Consider the following 26,741-nt stretch of genomic DNA (forward strand, 5'->3'; position numbering starts at 1 on the left):
CTTTTAGCATAAACTAAACCTAAGTCACAAACTAAACCAGGTGGGGAAAAAAGATACTGTTGAACATTCACCCGCTTTAAATAATGCAACACTGCAAACAATGCCAAAATTTACAAGTTATACTTATATATTTCTGCCGAAATGGAAACTTTTTACTGCACAAGACGTGCTCAATTTTTCTCCAGCAAATCAAATGTTATTAGAAATATTCAAATTGTACTTGCTGATTAAAACTGACAAGCAAATTATACAATTGCATGTGACTTCTGCTAACAGACTTCCATCATTAAATTGGAAACCCAGATTTAAATTTGGGACATTCAAATCTAGCTAATGTAATTTCCAAATCTTTTCTGACTTTTAACTTTCCTAATATGGACGAGTATAGGAATAAAATTCATAGCATGTGTTACGCCAATATCAATTTGTCAGCTGAACATACAGAAATTATAGAATTTTCCCTGTCCGTTTATTGAAATTGACACTAATTTGAGATGTTTAGACATTGCTTTGTAATCTATTAGACCAAACTTTATCAAGAATCAAATGAAATGAGACAAGAGAATAACAGTCATTGCATGTTAATTTCAGTAGTGGCCTTGTTCTATAATGAAATAGACGAAGACTCTGTTGTTCTTGTTAATTTCAGTAGGGGCCTTCTCGTTCTTTAATGAAATAGATGAAGACTGGGTTGTTCGTGATGATTTAGTTGAGGACAGTTAATGATGAAACGGACAAAATTTCATTTATTTTAGTGATTTAGAATTAATTTAAAACTGTCAATTTAACAAAGAATTTGAAAGACAATTTGTGGACAAACATGAAACAGATGTTTGCCCATCAGCATGTAAGTACTTTCTGATCAGTTATGGTCTAAAATATAGAGAAAGGATTTTAACTTGAATTGCTGAGGACGTAAACCAAAAAAATCTATATGCTTCTGTGAAAATGCTATTTTAGGTGCTTTTAATCCTTTTTGGAGAAACACAATCATAAATTTTTCTTTAAATTCCTGAACTCATTGAGTGGTTTGTATACAGCATTCATCTTGACTCTCATTCATTCATTCTCTGACTGAAAAATATTCCTCAGTTTCTGTATTCAGATTTTATACCCCTACGTATTCTCATGCATATTGGGTTGACAAACATTGTCTGGCTGTTTATTACTGTAAATTCAGAAATTATTGCGAGGGTTTTATTATTGCGAATAATGCGAGTGGGTGAGTATCGCAATATTAAGAACTCGCATTCTGATATATGATGCATATATCTGTATGCCACTTTTCCAGAACTCGCAATAATTAATCTCGCATTTATGTTCATTCTTCAAAAATCGCAATAATAAATTCACGCAATAATTTCTGAATTTACAGTACTCGGTCTGTAAATTGTGTTACAGTTACTCAGGTTCTGTATTAGTGGATGATCTGATCTATATTTGTAATTTCTACTAAATTATAAAAGTTCTGTATTTTTACTCTTTTCAGTGCACTTTTATCCCTGTATGGTCCCAATCTGTGTGCAGCCTATGCAGCGTGCCTACTGACAAAAGAGTGTAGTAAACAGGCATACAGTCAGAAAAGACGATCCACGACCACATCGGATATGATAGATTGCATTCAGTCATCATTTGAAACACTGTTTGAATAGTAAGTACCAGATACAAAATGTGTGTTCTTTGTATAGAAAAACATACCAAACAGGACCCCAGTGGCCCTTTGTCTAAAAGAATCGGATAATACATTAAAAAATAAAAAGCATTACTAAGTATATTGGAGACAACAAGAGTGCACACGCTGAAATGTCTCGCCTTCTTTACTAATCATTGATATTATGTTGATAGTCCTAAATATAAAGCTTTATTACAACTGTCACATAAACTTAACATTAACCAAGTAAACTAAACATTGACCAATGAACCATGAAAATGAGGTCAAGGTCAGATGAACCATGCTAGGCAGGCATGTACAGCTAACAATTCTTCCATACAACAAATATAGTTGACCTATTGCTTATAGTTTAAGAAAAACAGACGAAAACACAAAAACTTAACACTGAGCAATGAACCTTGAAAATGAGGTCAAGGTCAAATAAAATCTGCGTGACTGACATATAGATCATAAAATATTTCCATACACCAAATATAGTTGAACTATTGCATATAGTATTAGAAAAAAAGACCAAAACTCAAAAACTTAACTTTGACCACTGAACCATGAAAATGAGGTCAAGGTAAGATGACACCTGCCAGCTAGACATGTACACCTTACAATCATTCCATACACCAAATATAGCTGACCTATTGCATGCAGTATTAGAAAAAAAGACCAAAACTCAAAAACTTAACTTTGACCACTGAACCATGAAAATGAGGTCAAGGTCAGATGACACCTGCCAGCTAGACATGTACACCTTACAATCATTCCATACACCAAATATAGTAGACCTATTGCATACAGTATAAGAAAAACAGACCAAAACACAAAAACTTAACTATAACCACTGAACCATGAAAATGAGGTCAAGGTCAGATGACACCTGCCAGTTGGACATGTACACCTTACAGTCCTTCCATACACCAAATATAGTAGACCTATTGCATACAGTATAAGAAAAACAGACCAAAACACAAAAACTTAACTATAACCACTGAACCATGAAAATGAGGTCAAGGTCAGATGACACCTGCCAGTTGGACATGTACACCTTACAGTCCTTCCATACACCGAATATACTAGACCTATTGCTTATAGTATCTGAGATATGGACTTGACCACGAAAACTTAACCTTGTTCACTGATCCATGAAATGAGGTCGAGGTCAAGTGAAAACTGTCTGACGGGCATGAGGACCTTGCAAGGTACGCACATACCAAATATAGTTATCCTATTACTTATAATAAGAGAGAATTTAACATTACAAAAAATCTGAACTTTTTTTTCAAGTAGTCACTGAACCATGAAAATGAGGTCAAGGACATTGGACATGTGACTGACAGAAACTTCGTAACATGAGGCATCCATATACAAAGTATGAAGCATCCAGGTCTTCCATCTTCTAAAATATAAAGCTTTTAAGAAGTTAGCTAACGCCGCCGCCGGATCGCTATCCCTATGTCGAGCTTTCTGCGACAAAAGTCGCAGGCTCGACAATAACAGTCAACAACATTGGACTCCTAAAAAAAATGACACATTAAAGACATACAGCAACCAACAACACATGGAGCGGAAATTCTGACTTGGTATGTCACAAAATATGATGAAGATGTGGTATTATTGCCAATGAGACAACTCTCCACCACTTATCAAATGACCTAACAAAATCTGTTTTTCAAATATTGGGCTATGAGTGACTCAGTGTAAACCTGTTTTACATATATTCGTCTATAAGTGTTCCTATGAAGGTAAATCCAGAACAGCACTAGGAACTCATGAAATTTACAGTGTATAGGATTTTATTTTTTACATGCACACAAACCACCTCCTCTGCTTTACAGTATCTGTGTTGTACCAGTTAGTGAATTTGTCCCAAATTTCAACTCAGGAAATGTGAATAAAATTTAACATTGCCAAAACTATAATTTATTGGAATATTAGATTAAAACAACTATTTCCTTGTTTTTAACTAAGGTATATTCCCTTTTTTATTCACATTAAGGTTGTATGTTTCAGGTAAATGAGAAATGTACATTTTAGTGAAAGGAAATAATATTTTAATGACAATTTGGGTGTGATTTCTCTGATAGCGATCAGTGAAATATGGCCAGAGCGGTGCAAATAAGTGCAGACCTCTTGATAAACAAACACATACAAAAAAGAAAAGTGACATTGTTTTGTGGCATTTAGTAAAATGCTAGATAAAGAAATTTTTTTAAAGATAAGCTTTTGTTAAAAGGCATGTTGTCTTTATATGTTTAAGTGAACATGGCATGCCTTGATCAATCAACTATCAAAATGTGTTGATTTTAGTCAAAAAATTATTTGAAAGTGAAAATGTCAAAAAATTTAGGTGTCCCACATCGATTTTGGAAGCCAGTTATCTAAATTTACAGTAAAAAAGACTAATGTTTCTGAAAATTTGTGCAGATATTGATGAAGGCCATTTTAATAGTCTTTTCCGTAATAACAAGAAAAATTTGGAAACAAAATTTCATGAACATTGTATTCATAAATTTTAAGGCTTTACTAATTTCTTTTCACCTAAAGATCACAATTTTTTAAAAGTACAATTTATGGGCTAAAGCAAAGTCCATATTTGAACCAAAGTTGTAATTGAAATTTGAAACTTGTAATTGACCAGATATCTAGGTGTATATTTCATTAGGTGACAGCTTACATAATGAGAAATGGACAATAAACATTGTAAACAGGATAAAAAAAGTGGGTGTTGACAAACTTTCACTCTGTTAAACCACAATGATGGGTCATCAAGTAAATAAATGATGGCTGTCTGGACACAAACTGACCATCCACCCAGGCGACCACAAATCTGAACAAATCTGAATCGGTACCAAACCAAGCGACACAAATTGGACAGGTGTAATTTCAAAAGTTACGTTTTTGTTATTATTCAGTAAAATGTTTTTAATTGATCAAATTTGATTTAATAGAAGATTAAAGAGGATTCCTGTGAAGATATGTGCATCATTCTATCATGGTTGCATATAATTGTGACTGGACTGATATATTGATTTTCAAGAATCGGCATTCTTCCTATTGTCATTCACATTTGTGGTAGTGAAATTAAAATTCTGTGAATGTACTTGCTTGTCAGGCTTGTATTTTCAAGTTATCTATGGATAGTACATGTATCTGAAATTTTCCCAGAAATTCAGAGATTTCTAAGAAATATTTATGGAAATCAGGTCATTTTCCATTAAAGTTTTTTGGTGTATGAATGGACACTTCAAGAAAAGTGAAGGGCTATGTCTATCAGGCTTACATAAGTAATATAGGCTATTTTTTTGTTTCATGAATTATGGCTTGCATGTTTTTAAATAAAGTACATTTTTTTTTTTCGATTAGTCTTACTTTAAAGTTTATTTTTATCATAATTTGAGTTATTTTAATCCTTGTTCACAGAAGTAAAATTTAGAAAATTGATATTAATTTTGATAAGAAATAATTCAGCACTACAAAATTCAATCAATTTGATTTACAATAATACTCAAAAAAACAGAATTCCTAATTTCACAAGTAATTGGATTTTGTGATAAAAGTTACTCTTTATCTAGTATTTCTGTTTTTGAAGTAAGAAAAATATATTATTGTTCTTCAACACGAATTTGGAATTGCAAAAAAACGTTATTGCATCTTTTATTGAATTCTTAAGACCATCCACTTTTCGTGAAGGAAATAAATCTCAATCAAAGCTTAGAAGTACATACTTATTGTTTTCTCGTAAGTAAGAGTTCTTTTGGCAATGGCATGCGTCATTTAGTATAGGGTTGAATCAGTCTCGATAGTTATGTACATAATGAGTTACGTGGGACATAAACCAGCAATTATGGGTTTCTTTCATAATTGACTTTCACTTTAAAAAAAAGTAACTTATTTTATGTATCTATATTATACTGTAGACAAACGTAGACATACGGCACCACTCATAATAAGGGCATGTTATTGATGTATTTGTACAAATATTTGTCTGGGGTTTTAAGAAGAACTTGAAAGACAAGTTTCTTGTCTGTAGTTGAACATCTTTGTTTTAGAAAGAATTTTTTTTTTCTTTTACAACTTTTTGATATAATATGATGTCTCCTTGTGCAATGTATTATGATTTTTTGGCAGACAGAAAATGTATGGGGTTTGTGATATTTCTAGCATAAAAAAAAATTTTGAAGATGGGAAAAAGTAAGAAAATATGTGTTATGAGAATTGCTAAATTTCTATGACTAATTGATGGTTATTGTAGACCAGAAAGTTGACATATTGTGTGTTGCACCTATCTATTATTCAAGACTATACGTATGTTGCCATTTAGGTGTCTTTTGTTTATTTTTGTCTTGGGTTGCCATCTCATTGATGTAAACTCGCATCTTCTTTTCATCATGAAAATATGTTTATCTTTAAAATTTCTTATTCAGATCGATATGCATGCATGTGTCTTTTCAAAAAATGTGATCATAAAAAAAATGCAAATCTATGAAGTTGAAGACATATGTGCAACTCAATATTATTTAATAGCCGTTTATTTGTCCTTTGAAGATTTGTCGATTTTATAATCATCATTTAACCTGTAAAAGAGTTGCAATTTGTTATAATATTTGCAATAGATCGACCATGGATTATTTAAATTCACTTCGACAAACCAGGATATTCGCTTAATAGAGATAAATTCAACTAAATTTTGGACCATTAATTTGTCACAAAGCAAGCTGTTACTAGATCTACATTCCTGCCAAGTTACTGTTGGATCTGTTCATTAGTCAGCCATCTTGAAAATTTGATGGGTTGTGCTACTTTTGTTGCAAAATTTTGGTAATTTAATCTTAAAGGGTTGCTGTTACAAATTATCATGGGAAAATTTTACTGTAAAATATGTAAACTTGATCAAAAAGGTTTATCTGTATTTAATTTTAGATTATTTCAGAAATAAAGTCAAATTATTGAGAGAGATTTAGTCTGATGGGTGGTTGTTTTGAATAAAAACATAATAATATCACCAACATCAAAAACTGTCTGATTTCAACGTCCAAAGATGTAATAATAGGTGGCGCTTTGACAGTTTAATTGTAGATACTGAATTGTAATTTAAAAAACATTAAATTTTCAATCGAATCATCCTTAATTGAAGTATATTTATCGTCCCCCTATTTCTGATGACAATAGCGCTATCAAACTTAAACCACATCAGAGTGAGACACTTTTGTTGCAAATTGTTCTCTTGTATAATGTTGAATTTCATTTTGTATACCGCAGTTTCGATTTCAATAAAAGGGGCGTGAATACTTGCCTAGTTAACACTTGAAAATATTTTTACTTAAGCGCCTCTCAGTCGTATATTAAATATAACATTTAATATGCATTGCAGGTTCATTGCTTTTCAAATGAAAATTTTTTGAATTGTAGTATTTTAAATCGAAACATTGGGCATCTTTGAGTGTTCGGAATTGTAAAAAACATTTATTTGAATTCAACACTTGAAACGTATTAGCAGAAATGAAATTCGATTTGAATTGTTGACTCAGATAAATTGTAAGGACCCTCGGTGACACTTTATATGATCTGAATTGACTTTCGTCATCACTTTTATGGTATCCTCTTGGTTAGAGGTAAGCTTGAATGCAAAGTCTTGTTTACATGGGGCACAAACGTTATAATGATGTGGCATATCAGAGCTGGCTTATTGTTCTTTCAAGTGTTATGAAAATATTTCAATAATTTTCTCAAGGTTTAAAATGGTTTTATGTCTTCTAGAGTCTAGTTTACCTTATCATGACAATGGAACGTTTCATTATATCACGGAATTCCTCTCATGGCCAACATATAAAATTTCATGATCCTACAGAATATTTTCCAATGATGGGTTCTGGATATGCAGTAAGGGATGGGGATAGGGGCATATGATTTGACATCATAAGAGATGATGTAAAGCCTGGCACCACAAAGCAAGAGGGATTGTCCTTGTTGAAGTCGCGGATTGGTTTATGAAGCTCAATTTTAGGGGTTTTTAAACTACATTTGAAAATACCATTGGAAAGCACCAATACTTCCAGTATAATAAAGAAATTCCATATAAAACTTTGTAGTCTTCCCGCAAGGAATTATCTCTCCATAAATTATACCTTTAAATTATGTAAGACATCAAGGGTTTCAAAATAAGGTGATACAAGGTTCTCTCACTCATCTAAAATACATTTTTGTATTTGCCTAGAGTATCAAGATTTTATCTGAGTTCTAAAGTTGCATGTTCCTGGAAAGAACATTCTAAATAAGCTTTAACCCGAGGGTATCATCAGCTCAGTAGTCAGTACTTCGGTACTGACATGATTTTTAACGAACTTTCTAAAATTGCCCGTTTTTATAAATTTTGAAATTATAAAAAGCTAAGGTTTGAACTCCCTCAGGCAAAGTTGGCCTTAGATGGATTTGGTTATTTTTTAGGTACTTTTTGGTTTATAGCTCTTCAACGTTTTCGGTCCTTATACATCCTTGGCTTTCAAATATTTGGCTTTGAGAGTTCCTGATGAAGGTAAATCCAGAAAAGGGCCTCGGACGTATGGAATTTATAACATGTTATTTTCATTTTTTAAGACACTGGACTACTGTTGATCATTTAGAAACCTATGACAAATGCCTTAATAAGTCTTTAAATGTTTTTTGCCACTTAATTTTATCTTATTTACCCAAAATCTTCTTAGAAAGTTATGTATTCCCTTTTGACTAATTAATCCTAATTTATTCTAATTGGATTTATTAATTAAATCCCTACCATTCATTGTCATGAATTATTGGATTAAGATTAACATGTATGAGGAACGAATTGACTTAACTTTACCCAACATTACAACACTTTCTCAGCAGGTGACTTAAGAGTATTACTTAAAGGTTTAGCCTGTTTGTTTAAAGGATGAAATGTTTCTTTTTTCAACTGTTTAAGGCTTGTATGGTGTCCATTAGTCTAATAATTATTGTTGAAAACCTTTGGGAAATATTTTTAAGCTTGTTTGGTTCTGTTCATGGCTCATTAGGTGTTGAATTGAATTTTCGTGTAAGGACATTAAGGAATTTGTCAGCGAAGCTTTTTTCGAAAATGAGACCAAAATTTCTCGTTGCTTGAAGGTAAGGATTATATTTCTCATTTTTCTAAAACTGGGAGTATTATATATCTACAGAAGTATAAGTCCATATGCAGCAGGTTAATATTGTCTGAACCCCCTCTTTTTTCTACTTTTTAAAGGTAAAATTGCTGTAAAATAACTGTCACTAAATTTCTGACTTCCAACCATTGCTCTCATTGAAGTTTATTTTAGAGGTACTTCCAAGAAAATTTTACTTTGAATCAGAATAAGAAAAACCTAAAAGATTCGACTACACTTCAATAGGAATTCATTGTTACTGTAAATATTCAAAATGAAGATGTGAAAATTTCCGCTTTGAATTTATAAAAAAGATTGGACTTAAATAACAGGTCAGATAATTTCCTATAATCTTAGATGACATTTCCATGGACAAATATGTAATTCACCTTTCCTTATGTAATTAACAATTTGAATTAAAAACCTCCATTTCAGTAATAAAATCTGTATTTTAATCTTTCGCTATTGACACCATAGTCAATGAATTTCGCCTTGATATAAATCTGAGTTTATCGGAATATCAGTTTCAAGTTTACTCTCTGTTTAGAGATTAGATATTGATTGTGCAAAAAGGTCAAAACCCATACAAAGGGTGTTATCTCGTAGCTTTGAGTACCATCAATTTGAGATCTTGTTGATAGCCATCATACTCGTGGCGATAGTATTGTCTTCTGCTTAATTTCCGGCTATCGTGTGCTTTGTCTGTGGTCAGCGCCACTGTCAGATTTGCCTCGTTTGATACTTTCCTATCTTTCAGACACTTTTACTTTTTTTTTCTTTTTTTTTTCATGTCAGTGGTTATTAGGTGCATCTTTTGTTGGTATTCGCTCAGATTTGTCACATCTTTTATAGTTTTTACTTTCTTAATTAAAAGGGGTGAAAGTCAAGTATCATGTAATAAATGTAATTTATTTAGAATTGGTTTGTAACCTTGTTTTTCTTTAGTATCAAATATAGATATATGTTTTTATGACTTGATGCTTTTCAATAATTTGACTCCAATTTTCTCATAAAATATGGACTTCAAACAGTTCAATTAAGATTTAAAAGATGAAATAAAAATGATTAAACTGAACACTCCCAAAGTATTATTGGAAATAATTTTTTTCTCTCCTATTTTAAAAACTTCAAAACTTTAATTGAATTAAAATTCCTCCAAATTTAATCACAAGAAACAATTTAAGACCAAAAGTACTCAAATGTATAAATATTTTGAATATAAGTGTATATCTGTTTTCAATAAGCCTAAAAATAATTAAACTTTTATGCCTTCAATCAATTTTGTTACAATGAAAAGTACAAAGAAATTAATATTTCCTTATCTGCAAATTAGTAAAAAAAAATTGACTTAATTTTAACGATATCCTAGCTTTTAATTAGCAATTAATGAGGCATTAGCAAAGTCTTTCGTGACTCATACCAATTTTTCTTGCTAGAAATTTATACTTGTTTGTTTTGTTAAAAGATAAGAGACAATTTTTCGGGCCACTTTCGCTGCTATTGTTTCCGTTCAGTGTGACGCTTTCGGCATAACTTTCACTGACTTTTGTATTTACAAGAGATTTAAATACCTATATATGCCATCCCGCTATAATGCTTAACAATAATAACCAACAAACAAAAGAATTATCAACCCCTTTCCCTACCTTTTGTTTATGGTTATAATTTTCGACGTTTGAGGGTCGATCGATAGAAAAACATGAATCGAGATATGTCAAAAAGTTAGTGGAAGAGAATTAGATAGTCCAACAACATAAAAAATGGCTGTGTTTCAGTCTAACATGGAATTAATAGAAATTTACAAGAAAAAGGATTTATTTGCAAACTGCCATATATAGTTTAATGTAAGTACATTTTATATCTCCTTTCACAAAATAGATGAAAGCAAAATTATAAAAAACTGCATGACCAATTATGTTTCCATGGATCAACAAATGCATGGGAACAGTATTTAGAAAGGCTTTTGTGCAAATAAATATTACATTAGTTTAAAATACATATCTATTTGAAATAAATATTTTAAATAAAACAAAATTACAGTTTGGTATTGATTTGTGTATAATTAGCTAGTGCATTGTTATACGGAAATTGCAGCTTTTCATCATTGTATACCTGAATTTCCAAAAGAATTTTGCGCCTTTTTGCTTGAAATAACATTTTAAATGCAGCATGCTATGAAATGTTTGAATTTTGCAAAGGATTTTGTCTTTGGTATAAAGAAAACATGTCCTGTATGGTAAAGCAAATTTTGGCCCCACAGGAAATCACAGTTTCTACGTGTTCCATGATTCATTGGATGTGATGTAACAATAAGTTGCATGCTGTTACAAAAAAAAACAATTAACAAAGAGAAACAAGTTTGTTTTAAATAATTGCAGAACTCAAATTACAGATAAAATCGAAGAAATTAAACAAAACATCATGGATACGACAACTGAACTGAGATCAATATATATACCAATAAATAGTTATGCAATAACAAAAATCGAAGAGCATTGAAGTTTATGTTCCGAGAGATAATGCAAACATCAAAGGTTTAGTGTAAGGATAGGCAATGTAATCATCATTTTCCAAATACTTATATTTTTTTAGATTTGATGAAACTTTTCTTTGATAAAGTTGAAATATGTCGGGGGGGGTCTCTATGGCAGACTGGTCTAAGTAGTCCAACTACTGTATCACTAGCCTGTCAACACTGAGATTTTGAGTTTGAGTCCCACTCGTGGCAGGTGCGTTCTACTCTAATCTTAATTGACTAAGGATTGTCAGTTTTTCCTACCGACTGTCAGTGGTTCTTTCTGGGCACTCAGGCTTCCTCCACAAATAAAAACTGGCCACCATGAAATAGCTTACAGTGCTGAAAGTGGTGTTAAACACTAATTAATCAAATATCTCATTATCTGTGAACTGTACTGAGTTCTCAATAAGTGGTGATTCGAAGGTTTTGACCACCAAAATCTTGCAAACAAACATCACAATTTTAGTATTTTGCAATAGAAATAACAGTGAGGACCAGCAGATTTTCTTCAAGGAGTCGGACACAAGGGGGAAAAAGCTTAAGCTATTTATGTTATCAGCTGACCCCCTCAAATAGTTGTTGCAAGGGTTCTTTCACATGAAAAGAGCACTCTCTGCACCAGACATCATATTAAACTTCCTATTTCAATTGGACATAACTGCATATTTATACATTCAGCACAGCCAACTAGACACCCTACTTTGTAAAGGGTTTTACTGTCATTTTGGAGAAGTATAGGTGACAATCAGATGCAGATCCATGATTTTGAAAAAAGGGGGGGCTGTGATCCACAAACTAGACGAAATTTGTAGTGGAAGCGGTAAAAAGTCTGGATTTACTGTAAATAAAGCTCCATAAGGGGGGCCCAGGTACACCCCCCCCCCCCCCTTAAATCAGCCCCTCACAATATTTCAGTATTTAGGGGTAGACAGTTGTAATCTTTTAAAGTTGTGCTTACATCAACAAACTAATAACAGTATGGGTTTTTTCATTGTTGAAGGCCATATACACGGTATAGTTGCCTATAATTGATTACATCCTCTTCATTTGAACTTGGGTGGATAGTTGTCTAATTGGCAATCATACCACTTCTCCTTATTTATATATAAGTCATTTACTTGCATAATGCTAAAACCAAATAATTTAGAAAGATGAAAAAAATTTGTGTGTCTTTGTCTAATGTTTCAGTGGCTAAAATACCTTAAATATTTGATGAACTTTTGATATGGTGGCCTGAGTATGGACAGGTGACAAGTTTCTATATTATTATAGATTTTAGCCATAAACCTCTAAAAACATCCGTAATTGATGTTAAACAAGTCAATAAACGTTGGAGGTGGGATTCTCCACTATGTGCTAAAGAGGTTCAGGTAAAAAATTTACTAATGGACGCATCGCTTGTGGCGATTTTTTGCTCCGTCGGACCATATCAAAGAATGAGAGTTGAGACCTAAATCATCTAAAACACTCAATCATATAATTATATCAGTCTAAAACTTCAATCACACGTCAGCGGGTTTATACCTTCCATTAACATTAAAAACATTAAAAGAAAAAATTTAAAGTTCCGCGATTTCGAAAATTGCTCCTTGATACAAATGCCGTGTTTCTAAATTGCAATGGTGTGACTCAACTTATGTTTTTAAAAGAGAAAGAACACTTTTCAGATTGTGTTCTAAATACTCAAGGATTTTAAACAAAAGAAAATAATTGTACATATATCGGAAAATTGTTTTAACTGCCAATTTTTTCGTAAACATGGTTTGGACTTGTAGTGCGAATATGGGGATATGACCATACTGTGATAATGTTCAACTTTAATTTAAGGATTAATTTTACATTGAAAAGATGAAATTTAAGGTAGGCTACTTAGTGTTTTGTTAGAATCTTTTAATTTTTATCTTAATTTGAAAATTTTGAAAGAAGGCATTTTGAGAATGTCATTGAACCCAGATCAGCAAGTCTAGTGCTTTTGTTTCTTGCAATGAATTTAATAAATTCAGTAAACTAGAACCATAATCAAATCTTTGAGAAAAGTTAAGCTGTGAAAATCAAATTTTATCACACTTGTAACAATATTTTTATGGAAAAAATTAATATGAAGGATATTTTGTATTGTCTTGATCTAATATGACATCAAGAGAAGATCTATGTATATTTAGATGTTTCAATAATTATTTGAAAGTAATAAATAATTTAACTGGTCATTGAATAAAAACATCCAAATCAATATTGAAAATAAAACAAGAGTAAAGCATACATTTAAAAAAAAGTAACTGGAATTAGTGGATAAGTGCTAATAAAGGGATATTTAAGGGGTTCTCATCTAGATTTATTGAAAAATGAAATATGCCACAAGCTGAAAAATTCTGAATTTTTGTGAAATAGATAGTTTGATGGATCAGACATAGAAAAATTGTCGTCCTTCCTCTTATAAAGTTTTGAGATTTGGAGTTTTTGTGTAAAACTAGACTTTAGCAAAACAGATAAAGTTTCTTATATCATTTAAAATTCTGGTTCTATCTTTGATATTGCTGGTATACTGTTTCATATGTAATATGATCAAATTGTTTCTTTGAGCTATTTTGCCATAGGATACGACTCAAATATTGAGATGTATTTTTGTATTAGATAAACAATCAAGAGACAAACAACAGTATACAAAACACAACATAGATAACTAAAGACTGAGCAACAAGAACCAATTGTTATATGAAATAAGACTGTATAATTCTGCCAATTTATAAAGGTCGTAGTTTCTCTTATAAAGTTTTGAGATTTGGAGTTTTTGTGTAAAACTATACTTTAGCAAAACAGATAAAGTTTCTTATATCATTTAAAATTCTGGTTCTATCTTTGATATTGCTGGTATACTGTTTCATATGTAATATGATCAAATTGTTTCTTTGAGCTATTTTGCCATAGGATATGACTCAAATATTGAGATGTATTTTTGTATTAGATAAACAATCAAGAGACAAACAACAGTATACAAAACACAACATAGATAACTAAAGACTGAGCAACAAGAACCAATTGTTATATGAAATAAGACTGTATAATTCTGCCAATTTATAAAGGTCGTAGTTTATAAAACATAAGTCACTATGTACTTAACTACATCAACCTGGAAATCTATATAAACTTAGAAACCCCGCATCCCCAAAAATAGAAACTATTTGAAAACAACCTTGCTTTATCTGTATTGGCAAGCAGTATATATATTATATGATGTTAAACATTTTGACACTTAGAAGATTGTTCATCTGGTATTCTGACTCCAGAAGATAAAATAATAAGAACTTGATCTTGCATTAAATGTCCCATATTGAATATTTATATATAGGAGTTGATAAAACTCCTTTGACTCTGAGCATCTCAATCAAGGTCAGCTATGTAAACATCTAATTTTTTCTGGCACCCTTTTACAGAATGTACGTAAACTACAAGTTTGAAACCTTAAATTTTAGAAGGTAGAAATTTTGTTTGGTATTTGTATGTTATCACATGATTTTTCATTTGTTATAAGGTGGTACATAACACTACAGGGAGATAACTCTGTAAAAATCAGCTAAACGTTTAATCACATTCTATTGTTATGGAAATATTAAGCTTCTCAATGCTTAAAATAAGTGTTTGTCAAACTGCTATACAAATGTATATCCAATGAAATTTTTCCGATAAAGTGTGTGGTTCAAGTTTTTTGAAATTTTTATATTTTTGTCAAAGGGTCAAAGTAAATATTTTGTCAAAATTTTATGAAAATTAAACGAGCCAAATTAATTTTAGCCAAGGTGTTTGGTACCACCTTATGAGTAATAGGATAGCTTTATTTGGTTATAGAATCATTGCAACATATTCATATCTACCATGAATTTATTTTTACAAAGTCTATTGGTCAGCACTAAGTTGTTCAAGTTAGGTCCGTTCAATCGTGAACTATAATTGGGATTTATAAGTAAACTGTATTAAACTTCAAGGATTCCAAAGTTTGCTGCATTGAATACAAATAAAAATTGTAGGGAACGTGTCATTAATCAAACTGTACTGTCCTTATATATCCCTACTTCCCCCTCCCAAAATCTATGGTTAATTTAAACTGAGTGTAGATGTAGTGTTACATACTATTAATGGTCTTTTTAAATCCATAGTAACAAAAGAGGTGAATTAGAATCTATATTTCTTTATTTTGTGACAGTTTTCATATCACACTTTTGTCAATCAGCTTTTTATAACACCTTTCATATAGTGCATTCTACCTTTGATGTTTGATTTCCCACTTACAATCTTGGGATTTATTGCCAGAAATTAAGTAAATACATATATAGAGAATATATAAGCTTTTTGTAGTTTATGTAACCTAATTTAGAAAATTGCTATAAAAATAGACCACTTTTATTGTTGAAAGATCAATCAAAGAAATTTGTTTTTTGGCAAAACTAACAAATTTTTATTGTCCAGTAAGTTTTAGTGTATGGTTTACTGAATGTTATTTAATCATTTAATTTTGACAAGTTTAAGTGTATATGTTTTTATGGTAATTGGTAAATTTACTTATGTCCTTGGGTGAAAAACAAAAGATCAAAGAATTAAAATGTAAAATGTAGGTAAAAATCAATATTAAGGCATACCTACATAATTAGAATTAGTGTGGGAGCGTAAATTATTGAGTCACAAATTTTATTATTTTTTTTTTAATCTCTAGCTACTTTTTATTTCAATGCAAATGAATTAAGGGAAATAGAAAATTTGCAAGGGGCTAAGCTTTTAGTGTAAACTGAAAATAAATTATGTCAGTTTAAAGGAAAAGGCTGTGTTTGTACTTTATCAGTAAAAGTATTATTGTCCAGTTTTGATAAAGTATCAAAATAATTTTACAGAATTTCAAAATTTTATGATGAAATAGAATATAATTTCAACAATTTGTAGTCATAAATATTTACAAATATAACAATAAGGCCATTTTCACATATCTTATCTATGTCAATTTCCATAGATTTTACTATTATATCAGATGTGTTTTCAAAAAATTCAAATAAATCAATTCAATATTTTAAGCATTTGATTTAGATGTCACAATCGATGATTTAATATTACCTCAGAATTGTTGTCAAAAATTTCTTCATTCAAAATATACCTATTTCTTCTAATAACCTGTTTGGAGGGATTGTGATTTCCGAGTTTTGAGTACGCTCCCAGCAATATTTATCACAGTGACACTTTAGTAATGGCATATTTATAGCACGATTAAGATCATTTTAGATGTATTTATATATTTTTAAAAACAAGATAACAATAAATTTAAGGATTACAAAAATATTAAATTTTTATATCACTAGTTTTCATCTTGTCTTTTACGTACAGGTGCAACATTGCAATAAATTTGAAATAAATTTTATGCCCAGGACTTGTGTACAAGTTCTTAATCCTGTTGTAATGTCAAAACGTTAAAATTCAAATTACATTGCTAGATCGTCATTAAACTTGGTATGCCAGTTTTTTGTTCCGGAGACAGAATTAATGGAAATCAAAACACCTTTTAGTGTTGACTTATATTTATTTTAATAATTGTATTACACCCGTAACAATATGTTATTTAAAATGTCCCTATCGAATATTTTAAAATTTCAAATTGGATGAAAATATAAATATATGAATTTAGTACAATTTATTATAAAAGCAAATAGATTTAAAGAACATTCATTAAATTTTTAAAAATTGAAGTGTTAAGAGTTATAATGTTCACAAAGGCCATCTTTTAAAAGGAATTTAATCCTACTGTGTTCGTTAATCCTATTTCCTGCAAACCTTAAATCATTCATTTGAAAAAGATGATAGTGCAAACACTTTTGAAATAAAAAAATTAATATGCTAATTAAACTTTTGACTTTCAAAACTTCTTTCGCTTAATTTCACATCATTTCTTCATGTCTTTCCAAACGATTTCCTGATTTGTACCTGTTTTATTGACTATTTGAGAATTCCTAGTCTTTGGTCCTTAAGTGCCAAACAATTTAACTCTACAAGCAATTCTAGTTGTGAAACAGTTTCTGATTATTGTCACTTGGATGATCATGAGTCGATGAAAATAAAAGTGATTTTTCGGATGACCAATTCTCTTTGTGACTTTGGACCACAGAATTTGTTTTGTAAAATTAAAGATGCATCTGTCATGGTTTTAGAACTGAGGACAAAACAAAGATTTCTGTAATTTCTTTATTTGTTGATTTGTAAATAGATGTGTTTAGTATTGATGAAGCTGAAGCAAATATGGTTCTTGAGATGCCAATGCCAATGTTTGGTCAGGAGAAGCCTTCCAAGACAATTAATTAGAAATACACAGATCTAGCAAAAGTTGATTGCCAGTGTTATGTTTTGAACGTTCTTGTACATCTGTACAGGTTTGAAAAGGGATTTTTTGTACTTTTGATTTTTCAGTCCAAAGATTTGGCTAAAGAATCAGCTGGTCTCAATCCCATTGCACAATGTGTTTCAGGAAAAATGAACTTATAATATGGCAGTGCAAAAATTGCTTCAAACACCAATTGATATTGAAGACTGTAAATTGACCTCTAGATGTCTATGGGTTGCTGTCACGTTATATGTATTAAGATTTCCCACATCTTGTTTTATTCATATTCATGGAGATTTTTTCTGTAGTTTATCCCTTCACCCAAAATCCTAATCAAAAACAACTTTGTTTAAATATTTTACTAAAACTTGCACTTCACTTATGTGAATTCATTTCCTTGAATACAATTTTATACCTGCTGTTTTGCATATCGCCTATAATCAGTGTCAATTTCTGATTAAAATCATGTTCATTTCTGATTTAATTATGCAGATTTGACTGCATAGGTGTTCAAAAATGTTCTCAACTTGTCAAAAATGATTAGAGATTGTACAATAAACAGTAAATGCCATTTTAAATAGTTAAAAATGTATCTCTGCATAATCAGTTTAATGAATTCGAACCAATTTAGATAAAACTGTTATGCAGGGAAATGGGGTCAAACATCAATTTTATTCTGTTGTTAATTTCAAAAATCAATTTCACACTGTTGTTAATTTTAGAAATCATTGTATGGGGAAATCTGCAACCTTGATTTAAATGATTTTTGAGATAAGATTAGATGTTTAATTGATCAGAAGTGATAAATTGTTAAATCATGGCAATTTGAACAACTTTATTTTGACTTTAAACTTTCTTCTGACCAAAAGTATTTTTGCAGCTGATCGATTTGATTGTTAAATAATTATAAAAAAAAATTATCATACAATCAAAAAATTAAATGAAAATTGAAATGTATAGTAAATCAGTCATAAATAAATATCTAATTGATTAAAAATTTCCTCTTTTTGTTAAAATTTGTTGAAATTAATTATTTAAAGAAATTATATGACGGGAAGATTGGTGTTTAGTCTGTTCTTCATATGTCTCTATTTAATCTTTTCGAGGTAGAATAAAAAAAATCTTCTTTTCAAGGCAAGTGATAAATTTTGAAAAGAAACCTTAAAATATGTATCTTTTTTTAAAGATTTGAAAAAGAATCATACCATAGTCATTAATATACAATCGGTTCATTTAGAATAAATATGGTAAATTTCATACATTTTGCAATTTTATTTTAATTTTGATTCCTGATATTTTCGGACAAGAATATGGATAGGTGTCAATACATGATTTACATACAATTAGTATTATCAGTTGACACCATCACAAAATAAGATGGCAGAAACAGGATTAACCTGGGAGTATATTATCTTGTCTTGTCATCATGAGGCTAGGGGGAAAATATATCTGATCTCATAAACTGGTGCCCTGTCGAGATAATTGAGGTTTAATTTATGCTCGTTATGGATTTAAAGTAGAAAATGATTTTTGATAAAAATAATTTTAAATGTATTATAGATTTAATTCCATTATATGTCGGGACCTGTTGATTCTGAAATTCATTAAATTAAATGCTTTACTACAAATACTGGATATCTGTGCTATATGTGAATTCATTTTTGTTCAGTATGCTATTAAGCCACTTTCCTAAAATAAAAACTGTACACCTTAAGATATTACTAAAATAATGACTGGCCTTGCTTGAACAGAATGATTCAGCTGCATTTGAGTTGCCACAACCTATATATCATACTTATTTTTCAGAACTCCATTATGTAATTTATATCATTTGAAACATTCAGTCTTTTAAATGTTTTCGCAACTGATCATTATGTATATTTATTAATTTCAATTGAAAAAAAAGCTTTATCTATAAATACAGAAACTCGTAACTTTTAGGGAAATTGAAGTAAAATTTAATTCCAGTAGGTATCTTTATATCAATAGCTAGTATTGAAAGCAAATCCTGCATGATAATTTACAGCAATGTAAAAAGCTTCAATTGTTTCGGCTCAAATATTGTACAGGTAGAGATCACATAAAAGACAATCTCTACAGAGAGTTGCTTCCCTTTATAGATTCAAAATAGTTTTACTCTTACATCACACAGATGATGAACCACTTGACACAGTTTATCAGAACAATGTTGATGACATACCAGAGTCCCGGACACGACACTGCGTTACTGTCCACGTCTGGTCGGATCTTATAACCTCTACCTTAAGATATTAACACAATGTTTGTCAAAGTTTAATAAACTTCTTTGCAATTTTATACACAATATGGCAACATTCTATCAATACCAAGCAATGGGAAATTTTTCGTGATTTTAACCATATCTACAACTCTCGCTAGTTTCTTACATTTGTTTACTTCGTTGATTGATAAGATTTATAAAATATCCGGGTTAATTGTAAATATATCTAATATGGAGCTTTGGGGGTTGCCTTTCTTTAATCCCCTAGCTTACAATAATCATGTTTTAATTATCTGTTGGTTTTGATAGTGGCTGAGTGATTGTAAGAAGTTTGTTTTTCTTCAAGATTTAATGTTAACTTTTGATTTGGGCTATTGTGTTTAAATGGACTGCATGAAATCGGCAGCTGAGTAAATTTTATATTGAGGGGATTACTGGAACTGTTTTGAGGGAAACAGGTAGGATTTTTTCAAAATTTACAATAGTTATATTTATTTAAATAAGGCATTCTTTGAGGGATCAAAACGGTGAGCGTTTCCTGTACTTTAAGAATGTATTGTAATATTTAGTGTGATAGCAATACTCTTTAGTCAAGCTCAGTGTTTATTGTCAACCTTCACCTGAAAAAACATGACCTGACATCAAAACCATTAATTTAATGTTTTGAAAAAGGGGAGTCAGCAACCCAGTGACAGAAAAAAGTGCATTAATGCCCATGTTTTGTTACAGTGAATTAATCAGATGCCTAATATTGTGATCACTTCTGGAATGTTTCTAAGCACATGACTGCTAAAAATTCCTATTGATTCCATCCTAGTTTTATGATCTTTACTTGATATAAGGATAATGTAGGGAAAAGGATCAGCTAAACAATATGGTTGAAGTTTAAAATTCACAAGGCATAACTAAATTTCTTCCAAAAACTTAGCAATATTAGCATAAGGGCTAGGAATTTTATGACTAGAACCCTATTAAATACAACAGGTAAGTTTTCTTCACAATTGAGATTCTTTCTACCTAGAAATATTTGCCACTGGACGTAAAGCTAACAATAGTCAATCTTTCTAAAAAAAGTCATGTAAAGCACTTGTGTAGGAGACATGTACATAATTAAAAATCATAATAATCTATTCTATTCTTGAAAATTATCAGAAAATCCAAGTTGCTATCTCCACATGTATTAATGATTTTCAGATAAATTTCTCCCTTAAATCACAAAAATATGTCCTAATCCCAGATCTGCTAGACATTTGTTTGGCGTTTATTTCTTGAGAAGCGAAATTAACGAAATTAACGTGATTACAGGAAAATTAATTTGTTGTTGACTATAGAAATTAACATTGAGAGATTTTCTTTATGACACCTTAATTGGGAGAAAGTGGTGAATTAAACAAGCTTGGAAAGGGTCCATACGTCCCTTATCCCCCTCCTCATGCTGGGAGTATATTATTATCCTCACACCAGGTCATCACAGCTAATTTTCATCACCCCTAGAATAATTAGGTTCTCATTACCATGTATTGTTATTGTATATCTGATAAGTATGACATATTAGGGTTAATTTTGTCTAATTAAGAAATTTACCATGCAGGTGATCTAATCCATAATGGCTGTCAAAAAATAGAAGTGCTCTCTTGGACATTTTTGTGAAAAACATTTATGAATGGCGAAAGTGTTGCAAGAAAGTTGAAAAGAAAATCCTAAGGAACAATTTACACTTTGTTTTGAGAGACTGAATTATCCTTGTTATCACAATTAACAATTGTTGGGTAACAAAGTAAATATTATATTGAAATAAAATAGTACAAAATAAGTTCGACATAAAAAATGCCTAATAACTTCTATACTTTTATAAAGATGGCTACATTTGCAATTTCTTTGACAAAATTGAGGTATTCTGATCTTTTCAATGGCAGAGCTAATAGATTTAAAGATTTTTTTTTCATTTCAGTTCAGATTTAAAAAAATCATTTTATAATGCAAAGTCCAAATATTGTGTCTCGAAATTGATGCAAGAAAAATTATGTTTCTTTTCAATATTTAGAAAAGAAAACATCTGCATATCTGAATTTCTGATGAGTGATATAAAGCTACAAACAATTTTGCTTGCTCAGAACACATAAAAATTCATTTAGATGTATGTTTCTTTGTTAATTACATACAAAAACAATGTTAGTAAATAATCATCCATTAAGGGGAGATAATTTCCCTAATGGATATAATGAGTGATTGACAAGGAATGTACATTTCTTTGATGTTGTTGATTGTTTACAGTAGACACAAGTCATTGTTTTGTTTACAAATATCTGTAAATGGATTAAATGACAAAAACTGTCAGAGTTTTCATTGTAATTTAGTCAGAAGGATATTTACTTTAGCCCTCTTTGACTGTCCTGAGAACTTTCTGTCAACAGCATTGAGTTGTAGTATTCGAAATGTCAACTTTTCTGTGAACAGATTTTTTAATTAATTATTGACCAATTTTGTATTATTATTTGTGATATTTCCTTAACTATTAATAATTAAATCATTTTACTATTCTTCCTTAATTTTGAATTTTGTGAAGTTTGAAAGAAAGGAAAGAAGAAACAAGTATACTTTTCTAAAATTATGAAGAACAATTTGCAAGAAAAAAGTATATGCATGCTTTCTATAATGAAAATAAAATAAAAATATGTTTTAAACACAAACACAAAACTTGCAACAAATAATGACATTCCAAATTGAAAATAGAATAAAACTTTATTTTAAACACCAAAACATTTTCTCAAATAAAAAGAGAAAACACATGCTTTCCAAAATGAAAAAAAGGGTCAAAATATGGTTAAAAATTTTATTTTCTCAGTTAATTTTAACAATAACTTAACAGTAGATCATAGGTTGAAAATTATCAAAAGGAATAATTAAAGAAATTAATTTTCATATCAAAGCAAAGCTTTTAAAATAGATTATCTATTATTTCTTTGAAGATGATTCAAAATTTTTACATGACAGATGAAAAACATTTTAAAATTTTCTACATGACAGATGTAAATCAGATTTTATATTGAAATGAATAAAAAGATCATTAAATTTTAGTAAAATTCTGAGATTAAATAAAAAAACATAATTTTAATTTCAATTTTATATTTTTCATACATGAAATCAGTTTAAGATAGTATAAATGTGTCAATTTTTACAACTCATTCAAATAAGATATATTGATGAGATTAATATTTATGTTTTGGACATATCAGCCCTCAGGTGGCCCTCAGACCACTAGATCATGTCAATTAACTGGATAATTAGCATGAAAAAAACTCACTGTCCAGCTTATCATAATCTGGCCACTGGTCAGTGAAAATGGACTAATCTGATTGGTCAGAAATGAACAATAGGTGCTGTCAAAGGAGTTGTATATTTCACTCCCACTACTATGTACATTTCATGCTGTTGACTTCAGAATACAAGAGAAGTAGTTAACTGGTTCTACAAACAAATTGACTAAATTGAAAAATATTTGATACTTTAGGTAAATATTTAGATTTTTCTCATTGAACAGGTAAAATAAAGTGATTTCTGTATAGCCTGAGTAATAGGTTATTTATACTGTGGACTCTTTAGATTAAATGCCTCATTTTTATATTTTGCAGGATTGGTTTTGGACCACTTTGGATGGAATAAACGCAACATGTAGTGTGAATGTGGAACTATATAAATTGTGCATAACTTTATTAATTCAAATCATTTTCATCATCCTCTCAACCTTTCACATCAGTCATAAATAACTTCACCATGGCGAGTTCAAGTGTTCGACAGTTGTTTCTATTATTAGCTTTGGACGTGTATCACAGCTTTACCGCTGCACAGGAATCTACTTCGCTCAGTTATAGTTTTCGTGAAGAACAAATGGAGGGCACGTTTGTTGGAAATGTTGCACGAGACAGTTTACTTTATGGAAATGTTACACAGGAGGAATTTAGTCGTATGAGATTTCAAATTTTAACGCAGGGAAACCAGCATGCACTTCTTTTTAAAATTAATGAAACAAGCAGTTCACTTTATAGTAAACAAGTTTTAGATCGTGAAATTTTATGTCCGTATCAGAAAGTTTGCTTCCTGAATTTCAATGTTGCTGTGTATAAAAGGGATTCAAACAATGGATTATTAGACCTCTACAAAATTATACAGATAAATGTCTCGATAGAGGATACGAACGACAACTCTCCAGTCTTTCCAAATTCAGAAATAGCATTGACAGTCGAAGAAGCAGTTTCTGTGGGATATATATTATATACTAGTGCAGCAGACGACAAGGACACAGGGTTCAATAATTCCGTCCAAACTTACGAACTTGTTCCAGGAAATGAAATGTTCGGATTAGATGTAACCAAAAATTTGGATGGATCATCTGATTTAGGACTTATTGTGAATTTTAAGTTAGATCGTGAAACAAGGGATTTTTATCAGTTGAAAATTTATGCTCGTGATGGCGGATTTCCACAGCGAACTGGAACACTGACAGTAAATATGAGCATAACTGATTTTAACGACAACCGTCCACTTTTTTCACAACCAACATATCAAACTAGTGTACCTGAAAGTGCAGCTTTAAAAACACCTATCCTTGCACTTAGAGCTTCCGATGCTGACATTGGTCAAAATGGTGAATTTTCTTATCGTTTTAATTCAAGAGTATTGTCGAAAGTGACAGAGGTATTTGCAGTCAATAAGACCTCAGGACAAATCTATGTTATAGCAGGATTAGATTACGAGGAGGAAAAACAGTATCAATTCTTAGTTGAGGTGGTGGATCATGGGAGAATTCCCCTGTCATCGTCTGCCATGGTAACAGTGGATGTTGTCGATATAAATGACAATGCACCTCAAATAAACACAAACTTTCCACCAGGTGGCACTCTGATATCAGAATCTGCAGAAGTGGGGCGATATATTGCCACAGTGTCTGTATCAGATAAAGATTTAGGTTCTAACGGAAAAGTGCTATGTCAGATTTTAGGGGACCATTTCAAACTGGAAGAATTATACACTAATATGTATAAAATAGTAATCAGCAGTAAACTGGATTACGAAGCCAGGAAATCTCACAATATAACATTAACTTGTCAAGATCAGGGAATTCCCCAACAGCAAAATACGACATCCTTCACTATCTATGTGAAAGATGAGAATGATAATTCACCTGTATTTAAAACTAACATGTACAGAGCAACAATTTTAGAAAATTTGGAGACTTTTCAAGAAATTGTTCAGATATCGGCAACTGATAAGGACAGTGGGGAAAACGGTAAAGTTTCGTACTTTTTACACACAGATGCTGGTGATAATTTTATCATTGACAATGAAACAGGAGTAGTTAAAACAAATGCTGTGTTTGATCGTGAAGCATTTGTAGACTCTGAAGTGAGATTTCATGTGAATGCCACCGATGATGGAACACCACAACAAATGTCATCCATATTAGTTGTGTTGACATTAGAAGACATCAATGACCACCCGCCAACTTTCAAAAAATCAATATTCATATTTAATGCCTTGGAAGGACAAGAAAATGAACCAACTGTTGGAACTGTTACTGCTGAAGATCTCGACGCGGGTTCCAATGGACAGTTTACTTTTTCGTTCCGTTTTCCAGCACCAAATGTGTTCTACCTTGACCCAAATACAGGTGTCATCAAATGCAGTAAACTCGACAGAGAAGTGCAGTCACAGTACAACTTTACCATCCAAGTAACTGATAAAGGGAATCCACCTTTATCTTCAACTGCGAAGGTTACTGTGAATGTGTTTGATGACAATGATAACCCACCGGTTATACACATGCCAAATATCAACAACGATACGTTTTACGTTCCTTACACTGCTGCAGCTGGAACAGTCATCATGACTGTAAATGCTACAGATAGTGACCTTGGAAACAATGCCCGTCTGCTCTATGGCATCGACAGTATTTCACCAAATAATCCAAACATTTTCAGACTGGATATGCATTCTGGGAATTTATCTGTTGCAAAAAGTATGCATTTGTACGATTCTGATACTTATCGAGTCTTGATTTCTGTGAAAGACAGTGGATACAGTCAACATGTAACTTACTTCCGTTTCAATGTCGTTGTGACCTTGACGAATGAAACAAGTCTTACTGTTAAACAGAAAGAAGAACAAGGAACAAATGTTGTCATAGTAGCAGTCATCATCGTCGTGACGATTGTGCTATCAGCAGCCATTATAATAACAATCTGTGTCATTCGGCGTTTGGATCTGGGTCATCGTCAGCAGAAAAAGAATAACCAAGAGACAATGTATGAGAAACGAATGTTTAATTCAAACCATAATGAGACAATCTCAACAGAATCTTCACAATTTTCCGATGCACCATTGAAGAAGAAAAACAAAAAAGAAGTCAGCTTTTCTCTAAGTGAAGAATCTGATTCTGTCAATACGTCAACATTTACGAACATTACGTCATTCTCAACATCCAAGCATCCTGGTATTACATTTTTAGATGGAAAAATGATAGATGTGAGTATTCTTTTATTGTGACATAGGGGAAATGTCAGCAGGAGGGAGGGGTGCTAAGGAGTTTCAAAGGGGAGGGGTATGGGTGTCTCTTTACTTTAAAGATAATGTGAAGAACAAACAAAAATCATAAAAAATTCTTTCAGTCAAGATTGAATACAGAATTTCTGGCTTAAAATTAATTGGTGAAAAAGAAGAAATCTTAGCTCCTCCTTGTTAAGATATAAATGCTTTAATAATAATCCAATATTCAAAATATTCCTGAGATAAGATAGTTCATCATTTAGTTTGATAGGCTAACTATTTGCTAT

At 31.1% G+C, this 26,741-nt stretch overlaps 1 protein-coding gene across 3 annotated transcripts in view; it reads left to right on the plus strand.

Annotated features, from left to right (window-relative positions):
- Nucleotides 1–26,741, plus strand: part of LOC127714199 (ATP-dependent (S)-NAD(P)H-hydrate dehydratase-like) — a 123,692-nt gene that overhangs the window by 87,681 nt on the left and 9,270 nt on the right. Inside the window, exons 10-11 of one of the 3 annotated variants that reach the window (XM_052220222.1) lie at nt 1,490–1,651; nt 23,544–23,948. In XM_052220222.1, coding sequence (XP_052076182.1) covers nt 1,490–1,651; nt 23,544 — 163 coding nt within the window. In that variant the 3' untranslated portion in view covers nt 23,545–23,948. Of the gene's footprint in view, nt 1–1,489; nt 1,652–10,509; nt 10,647–23,543; nt 26,434–26,741 lie in introns of those variants that run through there. The other 2 variants (XM_052220221.1, XM_052220220.1) reach the window with 2 other exon arrangements.

Source organism: Mytilus californianus, unplaced genomic scaffold, assembly GCF_021869535.1.
Source record: "Mytilus californianus isolate M0D057914Y unplaced genomic scaffold, xbMytCali1.0.p SCAF_9, whole genome shotgun sequence".
Lineage (NCBI taxonomy): Eukaryota > Metazoa > Mollusca > Bivalvia > Mytilida > Mytilidae > Mytilus > Mytilus californianus.